General features: G+C 43.3%; 5 protein-coding genes across 5 annotated transcripts; 2 read left to right on the forward strand and 3 right to left on the reverse strand. All coding sequences in view use genetic code 12, as the record gives it.

The window, feature by feature from the left end:
* Positions 1-1,333: 1,333 nt before the first annotated feature.
* On the forward strand, positions 1,334-3,368 carry NOG2 (putative GTPase; the record flags this gene model as incomplete). Its single annotated transcript, XM_029033010.2, has 2 exons — positions 1,334-2,146; positions 2,538-3,368. 2 exons carry the CDS (start codon positions 1,334-1,336, stop codon positions 3,366-3,368), a joined length of 1,644 nt encoding a protein of 547 aa, XP_028893325.1.
* Positions 3,369-3,464: 96 nt separating this feature from the next.
* POP2 (CCR4-NOT core DEDD family RNase subunit POP2) lies at positions 3,465-4,868 on the reverse strand (the record flags this gene model as incomplete). The annotated part of the gene is made up of 1 exon (XM_029033009.2): positions 3,465-4,868. One exon carries the CDS (start codon positions 4,866-4,868, stop codon positions 3,465-3,467), a length of 1,404 nt encoding a protein of 467 aa, XP_028893324.1.
* A 394-nt stretch (positions 4,869-5,262) lies between these two features.
* On the reverse strand, positions 5,263-6,492 carry CDC50 (aminophospholipid translocase regulatory protein; the record flags this gene model as incomplete). The annotated part of the gene is made up of 1 exon (XM_029033008.2): positions 5,263-6,492. The coding sequence occupies one exon, from the start codon at positions 6,490-6,492 to the stop codon at positions 5,263-5,265; it is 1,230 nt and encodes a 409-aa protein (XP_028893323.2).
* A 685-nt stretch (positions 6,493-7,177) lies between these two features.
* CJI96_0003168 (uncharacterized protein) lies at positions 7,178-9,187 on the reverse strand (the record flags this gene model as incomplete). Its single annotated transcript, XM_029033007.2, has 1 exon — positions 7,178-9,187. The coding sequence occupies one exon, from the start codon at positions 9,185-9,187 to the stop codon at positions 7,178-7,180; it is 2,010 nt and encodes a 669-aa protein (XP_028893322.2).
* An 869-nt stretch (positions 9,188-10,056) lies between these two features.
* Positions 10,057-11,064, forward strand: CJI96_0003169 (uncharacterized protein; the record flags this gene model as incomplete). Its single annotated transcript, XM_029033006.2, has 1 exon — positions 10,057-11,064. One exon carries the CDS (start codon positions 10,057-10,059, stop codon positions 11,062-11,064), a length of 1,008 nt encoding a protein of 335 aa, XP_028893321.2.
* Positions 11,065-11,095: the final 31 nt, after the last annotated feature.

Below are 11,095 nucleotides of genomic sequence, written 5' to 3' on the forward strand. Positions count from 1 at the left end.
TGAGCGTTGCTGTAGTGAAAAGTGGTGATCGCAGAGGCTTTTGTTCTATTTGTTGAAGACATGGGGTAGGGATACATCGTGACTATTTCGAATTGCTAAGGGGAATTTTGGTTGAGTTTATTCTATACATCAATTGTTTGATAGTAGAAGGAGACTTCGTTGGTGATGTAAGAATGGCTGCAAAATGAGGCTTATGCGATGCGAGAAATAACCCTACGGATGAAATGACGAGGAGGTAAATAACAATTGACGCAAAGATAATACGGTGGAGATGTTTTTTTGGAGGGAACATTGTGATATTTGCAGGTAGTACTACCTGGCTCATTTGCGGTTCGTATGGATGTTTTGAACTGGCCAATTTGTATTGCATCAGCGAAGTTCAATCCAACTTTGGCTAGGAGGATTTATGAATGTGATGATGGGAGCTTAAACTTTTCCCTGGATAAGCTCAAATTTCTTTGGTCTGGGGCAAGGCTTCTAACGTCTTGAAACGCAGTCAATAAGCTTTGTAGTCACCCTTATCCTTGTCAGGTAGTCTGTTGAATACTGTTGACGACTTTATTTTTAGATTTAGAGATTTCAGAAAAATTGAATATATCGCATACTTATACGAAATTTTGTCTATTTTTTGCAAAATTTGGTGTCAGCCTTGAAGCTATAATGTTGTATTTACATTATATGCGCAAATCTACCTAATAACGTCTTAATAGAGGAGCATGCCAAAAGCAAAAACAATGACAATATTCATAGTTCCCAACTTTCAATAGCCTCCATGATGAATCCGCGAATCTTTCCAACCATGAATAATGAAATTACAGCAAAACCAAATATTAGAATCGAGTTGGCATGCACCCTTCAATTGCGTACAACTGCCCTTGGTAGTTGACGTCTTAGTCGCAATTATTAAAAACGCTCTAGAAGCGCCTGTGTACCAACTTTCAGAACATACGAGGATGATGTTTCCAAGTGTCACTATCTTTTGGCTGTGTCAGTCACATTTTAAATCAAAGAACAATGTATAATTTGAGTAACTAAATTAATGCCTGATCTATCTCTTCCTATATCCCACTTTTCGCAGCCAAACAGCAGACACCCGAGGGGACTAAGCTATCAATAACGAAAACGGCATAGCAGACACAAAGTCATAAAAAGATAAAGCTATTGATAATAAAAGCTTTAAGCTACTTTTAGTCTCCATAATTTCATTATCGACGTCTCAAAAAAAGTCTCTCTGTCTCTCAACCCTTGTCACGTGCCCTCATACTCACTACTACATTTTTTCCTGAGAGATGCCCTCATCTCATCACCTTCTTTCCTTTTACACTCTAACACTATGGGTACTCAGAAGAAGGAGAAACAAAGAAGGGTCCGCGAAGGTGACACCCGTGATGGTAACCTTCGTGTGAAAGGTGAGAATTTCTACAAAGATGCTAAGAAGGTCAGGCACTTGGCCATGTACAAAACAGGAAGAGCAGTGAGAAACGCCAAGGGTGAAATCATCAAGGCCGCTGCTCTCCAGTCTACAGATGCACCAATTGCCCGAGTGGATCCAAACAAGAAGTGGTTTGGAAATACCCGTGTGATTGCCCAGGATGCCTTGACCCATTTTAGAGAAGCCATGGGGGATAAGAAACATGACACTTATTCGGTGCTCTTGAAGAGGAACAAATTGCCCATGTCTCTCCTAGATGAAAAGGATCAGACTGAGTCTCCAACTGCGAGGATCCTCGAGACCGAGTCCTATGAGCATGCTTTTGGGCCTAAACAACAGAGAAAGAAACCCAGATCACAGCCAGCCTCTTCTTTAGAAGAATTGGCTCAGATCACAGAGAACGACTCCAAGGAGTATCAGGAGAAACAAGAGCTCAATGCCACTCTTGGGCTTATGGGCGGTTCCTTCTTGGACTCTGATGATTACACACAAACAGCCAAGGAGGCTATTTTTCACAAGGGCCAGTCCAAGAGAATTTGGAACGAACTTTACAAAGTCATCGACTCTTCCGATGTAGTAATTCATGTTTTGGATGCGAGAAACCCCTTGGGCACTCGCTGTGAAAGTGTGGAGAAATACATCAGAGAGGAATGCTCCCACAAACACTTGATTTATGTGTTGAACAAGTGTGATCTCGTACCCACCTGGGTAGCGGTATGTATATCCTTTTTTTTTCTTGATCGAAATTGGTTGCAACCTTCTTTTCACATATAACCCATAACCCAAAGCCTTTTGTCAGGGTGAACGTCTCGAATAATTCGAATCATCTACACATTTGCCTGTTACGTCTTTGGAAGATCAATGCTACCCGCCCGCAGGCCCTTGTTACAAGGTGACATAGCCGTTTTGGCCATGACTTTGTCTGCACTGCTGATAGTTTTTATTAGCGCCTTAGGGTAGATTTCGGAATCTTTTTGAGTTGGACCTGCTTGCCTACTGGGTATCTCCATAAGCTTGTCCGTAGTATAGAATCCGACACTCTTTTTTCTTTTTTCTCTTTGCAACCACATTTTCTGAAACCAACTTGCATCATACTAACAATCAGGCTGCTTGGGTCAAGCATTTGTCCAAATTTTACCCAACCTTGGCGTTTCACGCTTCGATCAAGAACTCTTTTGGTAAGGGTTCCTTGATTCAGTTATTGCGTCAATTCTCTACATTGCATTCGGACCGCAAGCAAGTCTCTGTCGGTTTCATTGGATACCCGAACACAGGTAAATCGTCTATCATCAACACCTTGCGCCAGAAGAAAGTGTGCCAGGTTGCACCCATCCCGGGCGAGACCAAGGTGTGGCAATACATCACTTTGATGAAGAGAATCTTCTTGATCGATTGTCCTGGTATTGTTCCTCCAAGTAACAAGGACACGGAAGCAGACATTTTGTTCAGAGGTGTCGTGAGAGTTGAGCACGTCACCAATCCGGAGCAATATATCCCTGATATGCTCCAGAAGTGCGAGAGGAAACATTTGGAGAGAACTTACGAAATCAAAGGCTGGAGTAATTACGAAGAAGATCCTTCGCTTCTAGAAAAAGCCAGTACGGAGTTCATTGAGCTAATAGCCAGAAAACAAGGTAGATTGTTGAAAGGTGGAGAGCCAGATGAGAGTGCGGTTGCGAAGCAAGTGTTAAATGACTTCAACAGAGGTAAGATTCCATGGTTTGTTCTGCCTCCAAAAGACGAGGAGGTGAGAACAGGCGAAGACAAGAAGGCTGAGTACAAAAGGAAAAGAGAAGAGAGGGAACTCGAAAGAGACGCCGAGGAGTCTGCCAAAAGATTGAAGATGGAAGAGGGCGAAGAATCTGAGGAGGGTGAGGAAGAGGAGGATCAGAATAATGATTTTGCTAAGGAAAAGTCAGAAGAGAGTGAAGAGTAGTGGCATATCTTACATTTTGTACATTAGAATCTATACGTGCATTGTCATTCGAATATTCGATTATATAGACTGAATTGATTTTCGTGGAGAACTACTCTACCATTGCTTTGTGGTCGACCCCTTTTCGCTCTCCTGAGCTGCCTCAGTAGCATCCCCTAACCCGAACAAGTAACCCTTGTACTTCTCAAAAACAGAGAATTCTCCGCCCAACTGTCTGTAGAGCTCTTTGAAGCACTCCATTAGCAAGTAAGCGTGAAGTGTGGATGTCATTTGTTGATGCTGATGATTGGCAAACTGACCTGCTGAGCTTGACGCAAAGTACTGTCGAATGAGAGGAGATATTGGAAGCAAATGCAATTCCTCTGCAAGATATTCCACAGAAGGTTTATTGTTTCCTGTGAGGCCTTTCTTGATGTCTCCAGCTGCACCCGATGACGTTGAGTTACTTAGTCCACCTATGTCGTTATTAGCGTTCGAGTTGCCACCACCTTTGCCACCACCGCTCAAAAGTTGGTTACCAATATGTTTCAAATCAAAAAAATTGGGGAAATACTTAGTACACCACCAGAAAAACTCCTTCTCGTCTTGAGGTAAGACGTCGTTTGTCAAAAGAGAAATTAGGAAGCCCAAGTCGTACCCTGAATGGTAACTCAACCAGTTTATCGACTGGTCCAATAGAAGGCCGCTTTCGATCATTAGTTCGGCAAATGCGTGGTGAGAAATACCCTGGCTCATGTGCATGGCAAAGTTGATTTGGGAGGTTTGAGTCAACATGTACAAATGCTCCTCATTAAACATTTCTTGCGTAACGTCGTAAGCGAAATTAAATTGCCATATGACGGAATTGCTGATTTTGTCATTTTGCATCTTCACCGCACAGAGAGATAACTGAATGAGATTTAGGATATCCAGGTTAGATCTCAAACACTGAAAGTGGTAATCAGCCGACAGTTTGAAAGTGCCCAACGGTCTAGCCACAATGCCGGGAATTTCCTGATGAATGGAGATAAAAATTTTTGATGATTTGTCGTCAATAAAGTTTCTGAGGTTGTTAAATTCGTACTCCAAGTTGAAGTTCCACACATCTTTGATTATAGGCACCTGTTGAGGCGCCTGCCCTAGTTGTTGCTGCTGTGGAATCGGTTGCTGATTTGGGAACATCCTTGGTTGAGACTGTTGCTGCTGCACTTGTTGTTGCATCTGCATCTGTAAAAGTGGATTCACTTTCTGATTGAGAACACTGGCCGTGTTAGCGCCGGGATTGGCAAGATTGGGATTCTGGTTTCCGTTTAACGCCGCTAAAAGTGGGTTGGATGATGTGCCACCTTGCTGTTGCAGCTGTTGTTGCAGTTGTTGCTGAAGATGCTGATTGATCAATTGTTGTCTCTGTAATTGATGCTGCATCAGCATTTGCGACAATTGGGGCAGCTGCCCTGCTTGCGCGGCGCCCTGTTGTTGATACTGCTGTTGGAGATGGTGGATGTGCGGGTTCACGTTCATCAGGACGTTAGGGGCTAGTGGTATTCTAAGTATGGTAGGTGAAAGCCCTATATGGTTTCCCCGAGTATTGAAGACTGTAGATGTGTTGAGTCGCGCACGCCGGAAAATGGTTGCAAGCCTTGTAACAAATGTAAGCACATAAAATATCATGTTATTTTTACCAGTAGAACTATTTTAAAAGGATATAAGAGTATTGACTACTGGATCTTGATAGCAATCGTAAGGAGATCATGGACTCTTCTCGATTAAAGCAGTCTGTATATCTGCAATCTATGCACAAACCAACAATGTAAGAAGTGATGTAGCGGAATTTTTATCGCCCCGTTGGAGTTTATGACGCGTACCAAAGCCAGTAGATCCTACCAAGAACGCATAAAAAGTAACATGCCTTCCACTATAGTTGTTCTCTGAAAGCGATAGGCTGACCGTCTCTAAAAGCACCACCATCTTGCTGCAAGAAGTTATGGTCACCGACCTTGCGTGGCTTGATCAAGTGTTGAAGGAAGAAAGCAATTGCGCATACCAACGATATCACTGCAACAATGATGTAAATCACACCTAGACTCAAGTTCCTGCCGCCAAGCACAGAGTTCGTGCTTATTACCAACGATTTCGTTCCTCCAAAAATGGTGACTGGATAGTTCATGCCTATATTCATTTCGTAGGTACCGGAGGAGATCTTTTCTGTGGTGTTCTTGGAGTACAACTTCAAGAACTCGGGTAATCCAGCCGTTCTCATCCAATTGTGCAAATGCTCCCATTCGTGCACGTTAGGCACATTTGTTTCATTATAACCGTCAGGAAACATTTTTGCCCAGTTTGGTGGTGGCACAATGTCGGTATGACTGTATGATGTCTTCTTGAACTTGTGGCTCTTATCCGAAGGCCAGGTAATGCCCTCTTCAGATAGAATATATGTTTCGTTATCGCTGCCACTCTTCAGGTTGAGCAACACAGGACTGGAGAACGTGTCATTGAAATATGAGTTCGCAATCAATCCGCACGGATAAACAGCCTTCTCGACCCCATCCACCGTTTGCAGACGCAAAGGCTTACAGTGAGAATCCAAATCGTCAGGTTTGAGGGCCTCGCCACGGAGTTGTTTCACGTCGTACGACTCCACGTACTTTCTGTGGTTTTGATAGAAATTCGTGAGCTTATAGTATAGGTAGATAGGAGGGTCGATGTCCTTAGGCAAGTTAAACTGTACAACACATGTTTGACTCTCGTCACCCTGAGCATCTGTACCTTTTTGAAGCTTCCATTTGAAATCTGGATTATCGCTGGTGCCCTGGAAGTGGTACAGCGTGTATTTGGAAGGGATCAGCTGGAAAGAGTCGCTCGCTTCTTCTCCACATTTCGAATAGTCCACCTCGAGTTTTTGCACGTTATATGTAGCATATATTATGACTATCCCCAAGGGAGCAAAAACCACCGCTAGCAAAAACAAGAACGGGATCACTGTCTTCGGGGTGAGAATAGGCTGCCACGCTTTCAATCTTTGCTGGCGGAACGCCGTGTTGGGCGGTTTTCTGGACTTGTGCACTTGAGACGTGGACGCCAGCGCTGAGTCAACGAGGTCGTCGTCTTCGCTGCTCTGCTTTCTCCTGCGCAAGAAGTTCATGAGCTGGTGAAGTTTAGAAGGTGTAGTTTGAGACACACTTCTGTGTAGGCTGAGTAGTACACCGCGAGGCAGCTTCAGGCAGGTAGGCCGGAGAAGATGAAAGTCACTGGAGGGAGGGAGAAAGGAAGGACACAAAAAAGATATAAGCTGAGAGTATCCTTTGTGGCTGGGGGAGATGATATCATCTGAAGGTTTCACCTAATTTTAAGTAGGCCTTGCTGAGTTTGGCAATGAAGGATCTGTACTCTGCGATTTTTCAACCATCAGGCTGGTGTGAATGGGGAGTCCACAGAAATCGGGTAAAATGCACATATGATTATCTTAGCTCATGAATCCGCAGAACATATAGCACATGAATTGAGAGCAGTTTCCGTAGTCTGATCAGTTGCACTTGAGGAGGAGGGGAGGGGGGGATGAAGCCTCGTTCTGATATGCCTCAGGAAAAGATAGAGAACAAAGCTCCTTATACGTGGTCCTCTTTTACATCAAGTTTATTGATGACTTTATTTCTTGATTCCCAATTCTAATCTGTCGGACGTAAAAAGTTGATGATGGCTATGGAAGCTTCTCTGTGAAATGTGAAAGCCTTGTGAGTTCACACTGATGAATTCAACCAATTCTCGAGCGCCTTTTTACGTGAAACTACATTCACAGCTTACAAACTTTTTCTCTTGTTGCTTCAACTTCAAAATAGTACCGAGATCACACAAATCAAACAAGCTCTCTTTAAATGCTCACGAGTGCTGAAATGATTAGTGTTATTGAATTTTTCAAGCCTGATTCTCTCTGTCATCACCATAAGTAATGCTTCCGTCAGCTGAGCAATGAGCTCTCTTTGCTCGCCTTCAAGAGATTGATAAAATTTCATTACCTTTCGCCTAAGAATCGACATTTCGCCATTACGAAGGACATCCTCAATGAGCTGGCGAGTGGATTGAATCGTATTCTGAAAAAGAGAACTCTTTATGGTATCCTGAAGGCCGCAGAGGAGATGACCTGCCTGTGCTGTAAATCTCTCTACTTCCCGACCCGGAATGCCACTGTAAAATAAGGCATCTTGAAGGATTCTTAGAAAGTTGAGGAAGGTACGACTAGTGTATCCTTCAATCACACTTATTTTTTCTTTATATCTCTTATGGTCGCCAGAAGTCTCAGAAAGTAGCCCATATCTCAATCTAAATTGCGACCGTAATACTGATTTTGCTGTCACATAGTACAAGAACCTCATCGAATTGAAAAGAAAGTCGAATACGGTGATGGCACAAGCACTCCCTCCGACTAGTATTGCTAGCGTGAAGACAATCTTGGCGTACAACCTGATCTGAGAGTTTGCTCTCGTAATCCATTCAAAATATGGTTCTGCCTCGTAGACTTCCCGTGCTGTCCTTCGTCTCCTCTGAAAAGCTGAAGAAGCAAGCCATACAACCGGCCAGAATGAAGTTCCAGTAAGGGAATCCAAGATACCATCCCATCCTTTAGCAGAAGGAGTATAAATCCAGGAGTTGTTTTGTGTTTTTTGTAAAAGAGATACACAGGATGCACGATCCACATACACATCGATTAAACCTTGTACCTTAGAATTGCATTCCACTTTTGAGCAAACTTCATGATAATTATGAAAGGCCAAAACTACCCACTTGGACGTGGGTGCCAAATGAAGATGAACCGTGTCATCAAATAAGCCAGAAATGGACAAAAAATTATAGGAAGGCAATGTCAAATGTGTCAGCCCCTCTAGAAGATGATTTTGGTTTAAACTCTCAGAGGTCAGCTCAGATCCACAACAAGTTTGCTCCAAAGATGGCCCCAGAAATAAATACTCTTTAATCAGTAATGCCGTCCCAAGATCTTTCAACATCTTTGAAGCAAGTGCAAGTTGTTTAGTTTCATTTGATTTATCAAGCTCTTCGACTTCCATCATGTGCTTAACAAGCAGTTGCATGCACTCGTCTAAGGATTCTTCAATCTGTGTTAGCTTTTGCTTCAGTATGCCTTTTGCAATCTCAAAATTATTCTCGAAAGCGACTTGAGTAATCGAGGAGATTTTCTCAATAGCCTTTGCTGAGTGGCTGGCATAAAGAGTGATACTACCTGCTTTTCGCTCAAAAGAACCAGGGAAGTTTGCTTGGACACCAGAAGAAGCAATGCCGGACGGCTCCGAATTAATGAGACTTCCGCAAGCATCTCCAACTTCGCAGGGCTTCATCTGAGCTTCATCGGGCGCAAGTATCTCTGCATTGCGAACACCGCCAACATTTGAGGAGCCCTCAAGCAAGGGAAAGCTCGCTTCACTAACTCCGGTATCAAGAGAAAACCTTTGAAACGCAGTATCTTGCTCTGCTGCCGTATTGCCATTCATTTCACGTAAGATCAGGGAAAGATGATAGCCAATTTTTGTGGTAGAGAGCAACCAATCCAACCGTGAAGTTGTCTTTACTATCTCGCTTAAGCTCTTGCCATCCATGAGAGCTTTGATGGTATGTAACACCTCCATGACGTTGTCAACATCATGAACAATTTCACGTCTAGTACTAGGCGGAAAGGACAGCTTGAAGGAATCCATAAGAGACTGCTCCTCGGCAGATAACGGCAAGTCAGCTGGCGAGGCTCCAATCTTTCCATTGAGGCCGAGAAATTTGTTCTGCTTTTTCTTCATATGTTTCTTATTTCTGTTAAGGAAACGAGTACGGGCCATTATGTGTTATGAATGAGAGGATAAACTAGGGGAATTCAGCCAAATATATACCTCGCGGCCAACTTTTTTGCAGCCATTTCTGCAACCTCACTAATGTAACATCACTGAACACAAGCGTCAATCCAAGGAGTAAATACCGGTTTATATAAGATACCAACTCATATGTGAGTCAGGCACACATACTGAGAATTGGGCATCTTTTGAACATACTGGAAAATACTATGAAGATTTGGTGATTACGTTGGTGTTAAAGATCGCCCCTGCTATATGACAGTGACTGCCAACAGCGCCTGACTATTGTTCTGAGGCTATTAGTCATTAGTATACACCACACTAAGGATAGATTCGAGTGGAAAATTCCCTTGATTATCCTTCGGTAATACCGATTGAAGCAATCCAATGGAGTATTATGGAGCGGGCGGAAAATGGTCTTTGGTATACTCGAAGGTCGGAATCAGTACTAATAGGAGTTTTGAATATAAATCTTGCGACCAGCCCTCTTCAAAAACCACAATTTAATCCCGAGTATTTGTATGTAGCTCTCAGTGAATCATCATCAACCATACTTGGGCCCATGCTTATGCGCGCTTTAAGCCCAATTCTATTAAGCAACGGCCCCGTTCCCACAAAGCACTTATACTAGAGTCCCCAGGTATGAAATTAACAATATCAGCTAACCTCGTATCCTGATAAATTACAATCTACTTCTCAAAGATTTTTTTTTTTTTCTTAATCTGTTTCGCTTGAAGACCCTGGCTGACTCCCTTGACTCAGATGACTATGTCGTGCACACAGACATCCAGGACCTTTATCTCTAGCCTTCTTTGCATCAATCCTATCTGCCGTGGATCTGGTACTGGAAGCGGCACATGGAAAAAACTAATCCCAAGGGCAGCATTCCTGCCATAACTGGAGAAATTGATCACTCCAAGGCCATCAGGGTGTTCCCATTAGCTCTTTTGCCTTACAAGTCCACCATCCTTGCTTATACCACCTCGTTCATATCTACAACTATCGGGTTTCCATTTGACACGGTCAAAACTCGAATGCAAACATACAAGAGGTTTGCCTCATACTCAGACTGTGTCCTCTCAACATTGAAGCATGAGGGGATCCGAGGGTTCTTCAGGGGCATCATGGCTCCATTGATCAGTACGTCTTTTCTGAGGTCTTTGAGTGTGACTATCTTCACCACATCGAAACCTTACTGCTATGAAGCTCTTTATGGCTGGCGTGATGAAAGCAATACAGGCCATCCTTTCATCAGGAATTTTCCTGTGTGTTTTGCTGCTGGTGCAGCCGCTGGGTGTGGTGTATCGTTGTTTGCTTGCCCTTTTGAGTTCACCAAAGTGTACTCGCAGATTGCTTCGTTAGCTCACAAGCTGGCTTCTATTGATATTCAGAAAAAAGGAAGTTCGCCTCATGTAGGCACTTATGAGACAGTAAAGTCCATTCTCAGGTATAATGGTGTGGGCGGGTTGTACTCCGGATACAAGTACCATCTTGCTAGAGATGCTCTAGGTTCTGGGGTATACTTCGCCGTATATGAGTCAATCAAGTGGGCAACAAATGCTCTCATAAATTCAGATCCATCCAAGTCTTCCCCCATCTCCATCATGATAGCTGGAGGTATGTCTGGGGTTCTTTGCTGGACAGCAATATTTCCCTTTGACACCACCAAATCGTTAATCCAGAAAGACATTGTCACAAACATTTTACGAAAACAAGTCGGGCTCGAGCCATTACCAAAAAAAGATCGGAAAATTGTGTTTGGTACACGCGTTTATAGAGGCTTGGGCATCTCGATGGTCCGTTCATTTCTTGTAAATATGGTATTCTTCACCACTTTCGAGTTTGGCATGAAGCATTTAGCATAGCACATTATTTATTCTATAATACTCATTAGAT

This window comes from Candidozyma auris, chromosome 3, assembly GCF_003013715.1.
Source record: "Candidozyma auris chromosome 3, complete sequence".
Lineage (NCBI taxonomy): Eukaryota > Fungi > Ascomycota > Pichiomycetes > Serinales > Metschnikowiaceae > Candidozyma > Candidozyma auris.